The sequence below is a fragment of the Pygoscelis adeliae genome, unplaced genomic scaffold (assembly GCF_000699105.1).
Source record: "Pygoscelis adeliae isolate BGI_AS28 unplaced genomic scaffold, ASM69910v1 Scaffold220, whole genome shotgun sequence".
NCBI classification, from domain to species: Eukaryota; Metazoa; Chordata; class Aves; order Sphenisciformes; family Spheniscidae; genus Pygoscelis; species Pygoscelis adeliae.
This window is the reverse complement of record NW_008824049.1, coordinates 794,774-810,763: the sequence shown is the minus strand read 5'-3', so window position 1 is coordinate 810,763 and position 15,990 is coordinate 794,774. Positions and strand designations below refer to the sequence as shown.

Below are 15,990 nucleotides of genomic sequence, written 5' to 3'. Positions count from 1 at the left end.
GGCTTTAGCACGACTGTAACTCCTGCTATTGTTTCCTCACAACCTAGCTTAAACACAGTGTTGTTGCCTGTAGTTAATAAAGCTATCTCTTTGTTTTGCAAACACTATATAACTGTATATCCAAAGTATATCAACTTTTTCCCAGTGTGTAGCATATCACTCAATAGGTAACTCCAAAGTTGAAGAAGAAAATCAAATCCCAGTATCACTTGCAGGTGCAGAGAGGATTCGGTTTCCTTTTTCCATGGATCACTGTTGTTAGAGAGCCAGTTTGCTTATTGTGAAAAACCCCTCCTCTGTGCTACAATATTCAATACTCAAGTCAGAACTGCCATCGGTGTGGCACTTAAAATAAATATAAAACCCTTTCAATATCTTTTAACCGTGCACCGAACACCTAGTCCCCATTCCTAACTCTTCTCAATGACAAAAATCAAACATTAGTTCTTGACACTGCCAGCAAATTTGTGGCACCACAAGATTTATTTCCCATTTTAAATGAATGAAGTCCAATCTTACTATGTTGCACGTGACACAACTGGAAATGTTTGCTGTGAATTGCCAGCCAGCATCCCTTCGACCTAGTGGGCAGCTTGAATTCATACCTCTTCTGGCATGATAAAGTAATAGCTGGGACAGAGCCTGGAAGAACAGGGATGTGGGGCCATGCGTATCTAGTCTATAATGGACTTGTGCATGCGTTTGCCTCATTTTTCTCATATTTCTGCTGTATGGCTGGCATAAGTGGTCCCTTTTTCTTAAAAGCGGTGGATCAGTTGTTTTGCCTCTAGTTTCAGTGCAGTTTTGACACCACAGCAAAGACTGGCAGAGAACAAGGGTGGCCTTGTCTCAGCGGTGGTGTAGTTCTAGCGATCCTAACCTTTGTCTGACCTCGATCGATGCGCTTCATTTTTCCGTGTCTCAGTTCCCTGCTCATTATTTAAGGAGTATGCACAATGGGGCCCTGATTTCAGCTACATTACTGTAATAATAATAATAATAAAATTTCCCAAGCATAAAGGAAAGATTTGCAAGCCAATGAGTCGGTCACATTTTGGAGTGCTGCATAGTCTTTAGAATGAGAAACATTTTAATGTGAGCAAAGGCAAATCACTTACAGTACAGGAACATTAAAAAAAAAAACTAGATGGTATCCTCTAAATATTTTAGAATTGAGGTAGAAGAAATAAGTCAGTATCTTTCAGCTAAAAAGCTCAGATAATTTTCTGCATGGATTATATTGCCAGAAGAAAATCAGAGAAGCAAATACTGGGGGAGAATAGTCATAATTTCTAGAAAATGGTTGTGTGGAAGGTGAAGATCTTTGCTATCTCTTTAAAATGTCTACTGCATGTTTTTTTCCCAGAGCAGAAAATGCTAAGGTATCTTAAATTGCTCATTCCTCACTGCAGTACCTGCAGAGGTGCCAGGTGGAACTGATCTATGGTTCCCTGCAGCTCTGTGCTGCTCTGTGGGCCGTGATGTTATTTGGACATCTTGCAGCCACCTACTGCTAGTGCCTGTGTGCCCTTCCTCTCCTGGCTTCAAGAGGTGGCATCAGTAAGTATCCTAACACACATCTTCCTCCAAGACAATGCTGACTGAGATGTCTGCTTTATTCCAGGTGCAAGGCTTCTGGGACTGCTGTATAATGTACTAGCTCCCTTTTGCAGGAGAGGAATGGGAACCAAAAAAGGGGGTCTTACCACCCTCCCTATATGCTTAAACAGGTTTTACTTACGTCATAGATAGCATTTCTGAGCTTCATCTTTTTTCTAAAGATTGAAAGCTTGAATAAAATGTCATCTTTAGCATCTTTTCCATTTTAAGAATACAGTAGGAGCTCTTAGTCTTTATGAAAAATTATTCCTAGGTAGTCTCTATTTCAAACTTATTCCAGAAATACAGCATTATTTATTCTATTGTAGTACTGAAAGTTGTCAGTTCAGAGTGAGGTCTTGTTACGCTTCATTTTGTGCAGAGATACAAGACAAATTAGGGGTGAAAGAGCTTGGAGTTCAAAACAGTATTAAAAAAATCCCTTGACATAAGGTGGTGGCAGTGGGGAACAGGCTGACCTTCGGCTTCAAGCTGTAGTCAGGTCATACACTCTACCTCTTCCTAATCCTTGGTTAGGGTTAGTGTTACATGCTGATACCAGGGTGAAAACAGTGGAGAGTAGGGCAAATTAGATGTATTGTTCTAACAGCCAATCTTTTGCTTCAGAGGCTACTCACAGGAAATGGCAGCAATTTGGCTGTACAAATTCATTTACAAATTACACTTTGTAATTGAGACAAGTTGACCAAATGGAAATGGAAAAAGAGGAAAGTGAGAGGAAGATGGTGGTGTCAGAGTGGATAAAGAAAATGTTTTTGTGTTAAGCCCCCTTGTAGGTTAGACTTACAGACCCAGTTCTGAAGATGTTTTGGCACGTACTGTCTTTGTGGTTAAATACGTGCTTACAATATGCCAAGTTCTTTGTTTTTGCCTAAGCAAGGCTTTAATACTGTGTCTATTGAAAATACAAAATGAAACTGTGGTGCGTATCTTGGGAAATCATTGCCCTAATACTTTCTTGATACAGTATGCATGTAGTAACTAACAATTACTATTTTTTTTCTTTACTACAGAGTAACATTTCTCAGCAGGCTGACTATCTGCAGACCTGAAGATGACATTCTGAGAGTCTCACGCTGGGAGAGAGGCAGATTTTTTTTAATCTCTCAGTGGGTCTAGGCAGATTGGTTACACGCAAAACATCTCAGGGGTATATCTTGATTGAAGAATGATTGTGGTCACCAGTGTGAGAGCCGTGAGAATGCATCCCATGATTATTCTCCTGAAACAGAGTAGATAAAACATCCCCAACACTTTTAGAGTCAGGGAAGTATTTTATAATTATAATGGACAGTGGTAAGATGACTTGGAAAAGTGCATGTATGGTTCTGGCTACCTCTGTTCACAAAGATTGCCTTGAGTGGAAACAGAACCGGAGAAGTGCAGTTAAGAAGATCAAGGGAATTGATTAATCTTTTTGTGAAGAGAGATTAAGGGTTTGGCTTGTTCAAAACCTAACCAAGGTCAGAAGAGAGATCATGAATCTCTACTTAAATATTTGAGAGACATTAAAAGATAATTGCTTAAGCTAAAAGCTGATATGATTGTATGATCAAATTATTATGACTTTATGATGACTACAGTTGGGTTAGCTACTAGAAGTGGGGGTTCTTCCTTATTTGAGGAAGAAGTTGTGTGTTCTTCCAAACACCTTATGAGGAAAAAGAACCTAAATGGCCTTAGGTGGAATTCGAAGTCTTGGAAGACATTGTTGAACTAAGTGGGAGAGTTTCTGGGGACAGGAAATTAGTTAAAGTCTATAAATACCTGAAGCTTATCTATATGTAAGGGAAGCAGGTTAAAGGCTATTGAGTGACTGCTGTCCACACAAATATTTGCACTGTATCCGTCACATGCTTTTGCTGGTCACTGGTTGGGGCCAGGAATTCACTTCTCCCCTTCCTTTGCATACTGCAGTTTCTTTTTTATTTATTTTTGGTGTGCATGTGTGTGGCAGGGGGGATGTCTGGGCTTTTCTGACTTTCTAATGGAATAATTTGGCTGCAGCCAGCTAGAGATAGTGCTGATGGTCCTATTGGAGTAAATGCTTAAGCACCTGGATAGTGCAAACTCATTGTGTATGTATATATGATTTACTACAGGGGTGTAAGACAACAGCAATTCCCTTTATCATTCTATAGAGGTCTTACAAATTGTAAATTGCTTGGAAGGGGGTTGTGACCTGGAGCCTGTGATGATATATTGAATAGATGTACTGAAGCTCCATTCTCGTGTAAAGCTAAGTGAGCTTCTTCGACCACAAAACTCTTTTGGAATAAAAAGTGCCACTTTGGACTGATTGAAACTAGCTGTAAAAATGGATCAAAGTTTGTACTTAACTAGCAAAATAAAAGTGTGTATATGGGGGGGAATATTATTTATTAAAAAAAAGTCAAGATTACTTAGCGCAACACTTGCAAAATAAAGTTTTACCCTTTTTAAAAAATGTTACATTTAGAAATTTAATTTTTAGGCATTGATTTATTTTTTTTAAAAAGTCTGAATTAAACCATTTCTAGGAGAAGAAAACTCATGATTCGGCTTGAAGACTTTTTATACATCATGATAAGAAAAATGATTTTGTTTTGTTTCCTTTTGACTTCAGGTTTCAGCCACCAAGACACAACATGAGTTATTCCGTCTGTGCTCTTACTGCCCCACTGGCAAAGTATTTAGTGTGGATTGCTTGGCACCTGAGAAAATCAGGGTATATTTACATTTCACAAAGCAGAGATCCTCATTGTCATGAGTGAAACAAGTTATTCTTCAAATATATCATTTGCAGTCTAGACTATCGTGATAATGTAACATATAGACTAGTAGAAATAGCAATAAGAAAATATTAATAGAATTGATACAAGAATTAGTGGTGACTTTTCTACACAAGTATTATGAAGCTGAATTTCACTTTATTTCTCATATTTTTATTTAACATAAAAATGAGAGTCAGCATTTACTAGTTTAGACAGGAATTTGTCATGAAGAGATGCAATTGTATTCCTAACTTCATTCTCCACCGCCTTGCCCTTACCCCCTGCCCAAAGTAAGTACATACTACTTGCTGGTAAAGGACAACTGAAGAAATCAAGATAAAATGGGTGCTCTAGGATAATTGCTTAGGAGATTACTAATAAGATACAGAAGCTTCCAGCCAATTTCAACAGATCGGGTTGAGCCCAGCAAGCAAAAATCGTTACCATCCGACAGCTATTCAATAGATCATCTGAAATAAGCTTGTGGTCTCAGGCGTCCAAAGCTCAAAAAAACCCCCAAACAACCCTCATTAAAACTGGAATTAATTTGCACCTTTTGGAGTTTCAGCAGAGTGACTGGCCCACAGAGAAGGCAAAACCACTGTATATTCCCGAGGGAATTGAAGTGTTGGAATTACCTTCTTTTGAACTAAATAGAATGTATGAAATTTACTCTTGGCATTACAGTTGCAGATTATAGCAAGTGGTGGCATTTACGTTTCATCCCTTACAGTGGAATAAACTCATCCCTGAACATCAGGGAAGTCTCCAGAACTACCAATTTTGTCTAAAGTTCTAAATATATATGTGCCTCTTTTTTTTTTTTTTCCAAATAGTGATCTTACTGCATCATTATTGCGTGTTGGCACAGCCTTTCAATATTTATGGTGAGATCAGGACTGGTCTTCTGAGTCTGAACACTTTTGTGTCAACCTCAGAGCGCTCTTTATATGCTTAAGGACAAAGCTGACAAGAATTATTATTTGAATGTGTATTATTTTGTGCTGATAATTAAAAACTACAGATGGGTTCTTTTAAAGACTATAACAATCAAGATATTTTGGGACCTTTAAGAACTGGTGGCATGGATACAACTCTGAATAAAGCTGTTTTGGCTCCTTGGTAAATACGATTTTAGATTTGTGAGCAGCAGAAGACATACTGTAGTTATTTTCTTGCCCTTTTAGAGTCTCCAGGATGAAAGGGGTCAACTGGGAAGAGATTAGAGCAGGCGCCTGTAGCAATCAGACATGCTACTACCAGTTGGTAGCAACAATAACCAGTAACCAATTCATGGAAGTTTCTGTATAATCCATGTTGTTAGAGGGATATGTAAGTTATTGAATGCATTATTTTTTCTTTGTGGTGGCTCTTCTATAGCTGTTGTTTTTGCAAGTAAACAGATTTGCCTCTGTAACCCAAATTCCAGCAAGAACTTTTCTCTGTACAGACTGTACTGGAGAGCTTGTACAGGAGCATTGCTACATACAAACTTCGATATAAAGCTTATGATCAGCATGAAGTCATTCTAACATTTGGAGATACTAATGTTTGGACACTCATTAGCATTTAAACATAATGTCGTCATTATATTTTGATAATTCTATAATGACTTTTAATCAGTTTAAAATGAAAAATAGCTCACTGAGGAAATGAGAAGGCAGAGAGAATGTAGAATGACCTATGAGAATAGCTCATTCTTCTCAATCTTTTGCAGAGAGTGTTTCGTTCTTTGTAAACCTAGAGTTTTTTGGTAAGTCTTTCTAGGCTGAGGGAGGTTATGATGGCATTCATATATATTTTAGGGTAATAAATGGGGTGGAAAAAAGTCAGGTGAAAGGACAGTACTGGCACAAGAACACGTATAAATCGGCCTTGAATGATTTAGGTGTGCAATTATCATTAGGGCAGCTAGTTTTAGTACAGCTGTCCAGTGGGAACTGTAAGAAGAAAACACAAACTATCAAATAACAAGAAAATGTCCAATTGACATTACTGCATTTGAGTGAGAGATTATTAAGTTTCTGGAAAGACTTTATAATATATTGCTCACAGCATCACAGGTTTTGACCCACTGCTGAGGAGGTTTGTTCTAGTACTGTACCTATGCGTGACCTGAATGAAAAGCAAAGGTAGGAAGGAAATATATAACTGAATCATAAGATGATGGAAATTACAGGAGGAAAAAACTCTCATGTCATTTAGTCCATTCCCTTGACAGCACAGAACATGAATTCAGTCTCACTGTTAGAGCTTTTTCTAATATTCAGGATAAATTACCCTCATCCTAGCTGCATACCATTCCTCACATTTATGATCATTGTACTACACTAAACAGTTTTTTCTATTTACGTTGGCTGCCTTCGATGACTCTCACACTTTGTCACCCCCTTATTTGTCACATACCCAAGTTGTACACATTTACGTCTTTCAATCTCTCATAAGAGATTCTGTCTCATTAAGGAAAATAGCCACAGCAGTCATACTAAAATGTAAAGACCTGCCAGATAGGGATTGTTAATCAGATGGGATCTCCATGTTGCAGTTGGTGCAACTACCATAATAAATGTCCTGATTTGAAATTTCAAGGTTGACAGAAACTTTCTTTGTTTTCCTCCTCAAGTTAGGTCTGTCTGTGGCAAGTACAAGTTATTTTCTTCACTGCTCTAGTTTCCTTGTGTGAATGATCAGCTAGTTCTTTAGAGGAAGGCTGCAATTTTTTTTTCTTGAATGATCAAATGATCTTTCCCCTCAGTATGTCACGTTATTTCAGTGAGCAGTTATGATTGCCAGAGTACCTGCAGATTCAATCCTTCACTTAGGATGCAAGGATTGTTTTTCATCTTGCTTATTAAAAGATAACTTTGGGGGCCAGACCCCTGTGCAATGAAACTCCCAAACCACAGAGACTGCGCTGGTGCGTACCTGCCAGGAGTCTGCTCATTGGAGAACGTTTTGCTAAGTATCTGGATGCTACTGAAAAACGATTTCTAAGAATGGAGTAAGACATTGTCAAACAGTTGAAAATCAAATGCTGCACTTTTAAAAATGGATTTAGCATTGGCAGTTTTCAGAGCAATATCGGAGTTTTCCCCTTTTGAGCACTACGATAAAGAAATTCGTTCCATCTCAGCCTGCTCCTTTTCCTCAGTATTCTCCTCTATGAAGTTTTTAATTTGTCACATAGTTTGATGTTATGGAAATTACTTTAACATCACCTTTTAGTCAGACGTTCTCTGAGGAGCATGACTTACAATACGATTTAGTTGGAAACGAGTTTATGTCTTTGTAACAAACTGCAAATTACCAAGCTCGTGAAACACAACTTCTCATAAATGCCACTTACAACCTTGCAGCTTCGAGTCCTCAAGCAACCGTCAGGCTTTTAAACTTCCTCATTTGTCTTTCCATACAGATGGCAGAGCAAAAATTAAAAATGCATTTGGGTTTTAACTAGAAAAAAAAAACATGGGGATTTCTCAGGTAGTTATGCATTTTGATCCCATCATCATCATACTGTAGAGTAACCGTGTATTTGTGGAAGAATAATTAGTGTACACTGTAAATATTAGATACCAGTTTTGCTTTGCCAAGTGAAGAGTAACTAGCCTAACAGCATGGACAAAATTGAGGTAATTTATGAGAAAGCACTTCAGAACTGTGTTTAGAAAGAAACGGCAATGGTTTAGAAGCACTGGTTCCCAAGTCAGTTGCCAGCATTCACTCTTTCTATATGGATCCTAACTATATAAGCTATATATACCGCATAGCAGTGCAGTGTGTTTCACCACAGTGGATTCCTTTCTCAGTCCATTGTAAAACAGTGGATCTCCTACAACTTTGAGCCTGTAAGGGTTGACGCCACTGAATATCTCGCAGGATTAAATGTATGTTATCCAGCATGTTGTCAAGTACGTGTCCTTGCTCTCCATAGAGTCATACCTAATATATGCTAAGAACCCTGGCAGGTCTCCAGAAACACACTTAAGCATGTGAGCAGTCTTAAATTGAAGCAGGAGCGCTTGGGACCTTGCAGGATCCAGCATCTCTGGGACTTACTCAAGCTAAATGCGGTTCATTGTAACGTGGGGAACTTCTTTAACGGTCTTGGTATCAGCCTGCAGGTGAAGTTTAATATCTTTCTTAATCATGTGCCTAGTTCCATATGGATCAATTTCTTGAAATTTTTTTTTTTCATGGTTGCATATAGTTCTTTGTCAAATGACTTTATTTCAAGTGCAACGAGTGTTATTAATATACTAGTGCTGGTGTGGAGAGAGAGTCTCATTTACAACTATGTGTTTCAGTATTGTCCAAGGAGTTTATGCTTTTGCTTTCTGCTCTCAGTTCATCTTAATTGTTATGCTAAAAATTTTAAAATTAATTCTCTCTACTAATTTACCATGATTTATTATGGTGGCTATGATTGTGTATTGCACCAATATTTCTCTCACCTCTATGCGTATAACCATCAGAATGAATTATCGCATCAGTTAAATGGTGGCTGTGATTTCAAAAGACAAATCAGCTTGCAAAAAGAGAAGATTCAGTTTGGAAAATAAGTTTGGTGAAATTTCAGGTAATTGAAGATGGAATTAAAAGAAAAAAACATTATGTATGATTACCACTATAATAAATGTTCAGATTTTAAGATAATATATCAAGGATGTCATCCACTCATTTTCTGAGAAATGGGATAATTCGTTAAACAAAATCTCTGCCTCTCCTGGATGGCCTCTTGCAGAAAGGGATCCAGGGAAAACGCGTGGTGAACTCTGTTTGAAGGAGCCTGCATGTCGATTACTTGTCTGCATTTAGTTGTTGATATCTTGCAGCTGTATGTTTTCACGAATGCTACAAAGAATGGACCCCCTGTCATCCCTGCAGAAAGGGCAATTTCCTATGATCTGTAGCAGTTACTGCCATAGACTTATTAAAAGCCTTTTACAACATACCAAGTAAATATTGGTTTAGAAATTGCCTGTTCATTTATGTGCACAACAGACGATGATATTTCCATCTAAGCCGCTAGTCTCTTGCATCAGTCCCTGAATGATTCCACAGGAGATTTTTACCGTATCGCTTCCTAACCAGCCTTATTGGCTGCAGAGCTCATGTATGATATTTCCAGGTCTTCGGAGACCCTTGTAAAACATAGGTCTGCCAATGCTGATGTTTCGACTTTTCTCTGATAACTCTAATTTCTTTCTGTGTGCAAGAGCAAGAGATTTTAGACATAATGGCTTTGCTTCCTCTTATTTGCCTGATTATAAAACAAATACGTTTCAATGCAGACACATCAAATGAGAAAGGCAAGAACTGTGGAAAAGAAAATGAGCGTGATTCATTAGCTGAGACATTGTACTGAGATCAGAAACAGGACTGATTGCGAACTGTGCCCTTTATCTACTTTGTGACCTTGGATAAATCACCTGTTTGCTTTTTTTCCCCACCCTTTGAACATGCAGTACATAAGCCTGTCTAGACAAAGGCTGTGTCTTAAGAACAGATGACTAGAAGGGCTAAATGGGATCATTGAGATGATTCCCCTGCAACTGCGGGCAACTGTGCACTAGGTGTTTTGTTTCAGGTGTCCCCGCTGCCCCATCTCACAATCATGTGTATCGCAAGTCACAAACCTCTCTGCTGCTCCATACAACAAATGTAAAATCTTTTGTAAAGGAATGTGAAAGCCACAAAATATAACGTGCTGGAGTAGGAACAGGATATCACTGGAATATATTGTGTATTCATGCAATGAATAATAGTACAACAGGGCCCTGGCTATTGATACAAAACAAATAATAATGGAAAATAGTGGTTGACAACTCTTTATAAAGCCAACCAAAATGTGTTTAGTGGTAAATGAGGAAAATAATAAGCAAGGCAGACCTTCTGCAGTGTGAGCTATTCATTTCTGAATCCCATCCTGAAGCAAAAACTGGAGATAATTGGTGATTTCTCTATCATGTTCACAGGTGTTGAGGATCAGGGGCATTCAGCATCAGCTGCGCATCCAGAAGATTGCTGGCTTGTTCCCAGAGATCCGAAATCCCATTCTTCTCTCTCTATTTTAATGAAGCTCAGAGGTGCCCCTTTATCTCATTTAACAGTGAACTGATGATACTGGAAACAGAGCAGGAAACTAGTAGAAGGGTCAGAGGCAGCGGGAAAGCTGTTAGCTGTGTCCCGTGCAATTCAGTCTTGAAGCAGGTAAAGGAAAAAGGCAAACCGACCTTTCTGCATTTCCCTGAAAAAAAAGCTGGAAAGTGTGTCCTTGGAAGAGAGTTCAGAAAGTTCAGAGGGATGAAAAGAAACAACCCTTTACTTTGGATAGGAAATTATCTCGTACTGATGTAGCCTAATTGTGATGTTTTGCGACACGACCTGGAGAGAAATATGGATAGTCTGCTTCTAAATTTTAGTGGCACTCGCACACTAGGTGAAGTCCTCCAGCCTTTCATATCTGAAAGCAGTTTAGTTTCTGACAAAGGTTTGGTGTTTCAAAGAGATACAAAATCTTCATGTGTCCTGTGCTTCAGTGAAACAACCATAACAGAAATAAAACTCCTAATCTGAGACGTTTTAGGGTTATCTCTGAGGAAAGCTAGTCTTCATGTGGCTGCCAATTGCAAATCAACTTGGTTATAAAATTCCTCTTTATTGCCACCTTTCCATATCCCTGAGGTTAATTCTGAAATATGCATGAAATGTAATTAGTGCAGATCCATTTCTGCCAGCACGTTTTACACAAGTGGCTCACAGTGGCAGACCTGGATATATTCATACTAAAATGATTCAGTTAAATGTAACACCGCTTGGTATGCAGCATGAGTGTTGTTTGTCTTCACAGTACTTTAATGATGCACTGCAGTCTTTGGTATCGAAGCACTACCTGCATCTCAATGAAGAACCATGGTTGCCATACAGGGGAACGTCTCTGATAACATTTTCTAGAGCTCAGCCCAAACAGCATCTTTTATCTACTGCTTGAGATGCAAACCTTAGAGCATATTGTGTTCTGATATGGGGTATTGTGACATTTTTCATCACTTTGTTTGGTGCAAATGAATGTTTATAGCATGGCAGCAGTGCTACAATCTCATTAAAAAAGAAAAAGAAAAAAAACAAAGAAAAGCAGCCGGTGATCTAGCTTGCTGTCAAAGCCATCTATGTGTGCCCACCTGTCTGAAAGCACAATTCAGAATCCTTTCCCTCTGGACAGAGTGTTTTCAGGTTAAAGAAACAAATGTTTTTTAAACATGTCTCCTAAAGATTTAAGAGAAGTTAAGATTATTTTAAGCTGTTTACAAGAAGTTACTTTGCTGTTTCATTAATGGGGACACTAATGCAATCTCTTCATAGGAGCCTGTATGGTTAGCAATTATCCCTTTACAATTTTTTTGTCAGCCATCACTCAGCGCTAAAACAGCTTTTAGAATCATTGGAGCTTATGCTGGTAAATTGTAGGCTGAATTGTCTTTCCCAAATAGCTTTTGGTGCACTTGAAATCTATCATCTTCAAGTGTAGTTTGTATTTGGATCAGGCTCCAAAGGCAAGATCGGTTTTTGAGAGTTTTTTCCTGTCTTGGGAAGCTGAATCAAAATGTCACTTGCCAGCATGTAAGTGGAAAATTGTTTGTCTCTAGCTCAGTCTAGATGCACCATGCCATAACAGAAAAACAGTGGTGCAGGCTTAGAGCCAGAAGAGGTAATAGCAACCTTCTGCGAGGCCTTATAGGAACACATATATGAACTAAGTCAGCGTTTGAGCAGATAAGGAGGAGATACAGGACTTGGGGTAAATGGGCTACTGAAGGGAATGATTTTCAGCTATGGTAGGTAAGTCTAACTCCATGCAATGGCTGAAGAAGTTACAGAAAAGCTGAGTCTTTAGCACTGGTATCCTACCTGGTTTTCAGCTATGACTTGTATTTTGCCGGTGCAAATCCTCTCCCATTTATAATTGACTAAGAGTTCTTCTTTTACTACTCTAATGCTATAAAAGATAGGTATGCATTTATCATGGAAGTAGCAGAAGTTCCCTGGGCAATAGACCAATTCCTGTATGTTTTCTGTTTAAGACTTCAAAGGGATTTGGAATATTAAGTGTAAAATTAATTTTGTTATTAATAAAGTGTTACTTAGCAAGAAGAACGCTCTTTTCAAGGTACGTATGTTTTCAGTTTGGCTGTTGAAATTGAAGGCTCTGTGAGCCACAAAATCAGAATCAAAAGGAAAGGATGACTAATTCCCTTAAAACAGCAGCATCACTGGATGCTTTTATTTTGGGGACAAAAACATCTATAGGGATTTTTTTGGTAGTGGTATTCAAAGATTAGATGCATGCCTGAATTTGGATGATCAGTTTGTTCTGATGTAACACCGAAAAGTTAAATACCCGAACACAGACAGTAATTTGTGATACAAAATGCTGCCGAGAAGGCGATACCAACATGGCAGCACTGAGCAGCCTTTGTCTTGGAGACCTGTATCAATGCTGGGCTGAGTGATGGTTCTTCATCTCAATCTCTTTAGACTATATACTTCTGTGTCCCTCTTATTGCATATTTGTCATGCTTAAAACAGGAGTAATGGAGAAGTTGATATCTGTGAATGGGAGAAATGGTATTTTTTATTTTGGGATTCTAAAATATTGCTGTATACAATACTTGGGGGAAAAAAATCTTACCCTTGCTAAATGGAAACACCTACTGCTCGAATAGTCTGGGCTTTCTATCAAGAGTAGTCCCTTGTGAAATTAAGCCTAAATTTAAAATTTGAAAAATTCCCTATTTGAAGTTGGGGAAAAAATGGTGGTTATTCGTTGTTAGAAATCTTTTTGCTTGCTGTGTACCATTTATCAATCTCTCTCTCATTTCTGCATACAGCATTTCACATAACTACTTGGAGAGGCTCAGAGAAACAAGATAAGATGTTGGTGCAAGGTGATTTGGGAATAGATGCTTAAATACCACAGCTAATTCTGGCTGCAATGAGCATCATGGATTTGACATGAAATGTTGCATTTTTAGTTCATTTTTCTGAAATTAAACGTTGGTTCAAGAAAGCTTGTAATAAAGTAATACCCATGTGAAAAGAGAACAGAATCATCTCAGAAAAGCTTAAAATATGTCTGGTAGTCTATTTAGATGAATCAGCCTCTTCCATAGAGCAAATCTGTCTCGCATCTATAAATGGATGTGATCTAGACTACAGATTTATTTCCCTCAGATATTTAGAGTAGTTAGTGTCTAGATTTAAACCTAATTTCTTGCCCTGTGGCTTGTGTTTTTTATTACTAAAGCTAGTTTTGCTTTTTAGTATCTGGAGCCATGCGTGGATATGAAGATGATAAGTATATCTAGGGCAGGTACCTGTGAAACTTGCATTTTCTGGGCTGTAAATGTACATCTTCACTTACACTGGTGTATGGGCCTTTGATGTCCTCTGCCCTATGTTTTATTTTCCCCTCTGCTATTTAGTCTTCTACTCATTCAATTTTAGATGCCGATTTTCTTGAAATGAGCAGCATCTGTCTTCCAGTAAGTACGTCTATTGAGTTTGGCATGTTCAATATCACCCATTGATAGATACAGAATTGTATTATCTAAAAGTTCATTTCTTACCATACTGGAAAAGTGTCACCATGTGCGAAGGGTCAGGCAAAGCTGGGCAACATGCTCCCTTTCCACCAGCATGTATTGCAAAAACTGAGTTATTCAGTTAGCATACTCTCTGCCTAGTTTAAAAGGCAAGATTTAACTATGCAGCTATACACTGAAAATTGTTTCCAATTACCAATAAATGTATTAATAAAAATACCTATTTGAAATTGTTTAAAAGGGGGGGGACACGACGACACCTCCTATAACCTCTCATCCAGAAAACTGGTCTTTGCAAAAGCTAAGAAGCAAGGCATAGAATTTAATGCTAAATTCAATGCTACCTTTGCGATCACAAGTAATCATATCCTGAACTGCTCCCACACTGGCCATGGGTAAGCTTGAATAGGTAAGCCTTCACCGAAGCAACCGGTCTGCTAACTTTGCTGTGAAATGCTTGTTAGGTCAAGTAAATCTTGAATTTTACTGCTTTGGTAATCAAATCTCACAAGAGCAATAATGAAACTTAGTTTCTAGAAGTTGTCTGGAGCTGTAACCATAACTGTCCAGTGCTAAACCAATTCCCCCATCTTTCTGACTTTCTCTCATATTGGGGTACAACCACGTTTTCTGGGTCTCTTGTGCCTTTTAGCTGACAATTGTGACATAGTCGGCAACAGAGCTTACATTTCTTGATGTCAGTTCTTTTAATTTATCCCCCCACCCCCCATTTCTTTATCACTAGATATGAACTTCTCTCTCACACTCCTTGTTTAAATCACCTCAGATGAGTCGATCATAAGCCTCTGCCTGCTGGACGCTGGCCACAGAAGAGAAGTGGGGTCTCGGGAGGCAGCCCTGTGCCATTAAAAGTTGTTCTAACATATTAAAAACTTCTGGTAACGGAGTCTTCATTAATTCCTCAAATAATTTATTATAGACCTATGCTCTCCTGAAGAAAAAAAAAAAGAAGCTTTAAAAAAGCTTTTTCTAATGTCTAACTAGATTTTCCTTCCCACAATTGCAGGTCCCCAGTGCTTGCCGATCCTCCCATGGTCATGGACAGCAGGTGATTCCCTTCTCGCGGTGCAACAGCCTTCAGGTAATTGGAGATTGTTATCATATCTTGCCTCAGTTCCCTCTATGCTAAAATAATCCCATACCCATGCCTTGTTGTTCTCCTTGATCCATATCTTTTCTGGACCTCTCTTCAGCACTGGACTGGTATTGCAGGGGAAGCCTTACCAGTTCTAATACTTCACAAGTCTTGCAGATATGTAAATATATCCTTAACTTCTGGGTTTTGTAAGAGAGTAACAGCTAAAATTATCATGATTTCTAATTCTGTCTCCACTGGCAGGTAGTACCTCCCAGATCCGTGTCACCAGATCCTTTCCATCATCCAGATGGTAAATGAAGTCACTGAAGGGAGCCAGACCTCTGCCCACGTGCTGACACACAGTGATGTAGCATGCCCTCCCATTTTGGTAGTAAATCACGATGGCTATCCACCTGCTTTGCTTCTCTCCTATAACAGTTTCATCTTGACAACTAATTAGGAGAATGGCTGCCTAAAATCAAGATATATGAAATTAACGGCTTCTTTCTGTTATGTTGCTGTGAAAGGAAATGAGATATGCTTTGTTCTTGATGAGTGAGTGATGGCCACTGCTCACCTCTTGTTACCCTTTGCTGCTTACCAGTAATATGATTATATTACTCCTGATTTTCCCCCCCGCCCCGGGAAGGAAGTAATGCTGTCATGTTTTTCTTTTCTCATCTCTTTTCTCCCTCTTCTATCAGACAGGGAAAGCAATTGCCTTTTCCAGTTTCCTGCTTTTTTCCATGATTCCTCACTGACAATTGTTAAGATTTTGACGTTCACTGCTCAGACTTTGAAAACATCTGCCTTGTCCGATTATGATCTGACCTATTTCACAGAGAGCTCTTACCCTTTTGCCATTGGTATTAACCACCTGCTTTACATCTTTAATAGGACTAATTAAATAATG

The 15,990-nt window shown here is 38.6% G+C and overlaps 1 protein-coding gene across 1 annotated transcript in view; it reads left to right on the top strand.

The window, feature by feature from the left end:
- Positions 1-7,990: 7,990 nt before the first annotated feature.
- The window catches only part of WDR49 (WD repeat domain 49), a 44,676-nt gene continuing 36,676 nt past the window's right edge, over positions 7,991-15,990 (top strand). The window contains 4 exon segments of the mRNA XM_009333593.1: positions 7,991-8,005; positions 8,637-8,732; positions 10,352-10,438; positions 10,440-10,586. Of these exon segments, the coding sequence (XP_009331868.1) occupies positions 7,991-8,005; positions 8,637-8,732; positions 10,352-10,438; positions 10,440-10,586 (345 nt within the window).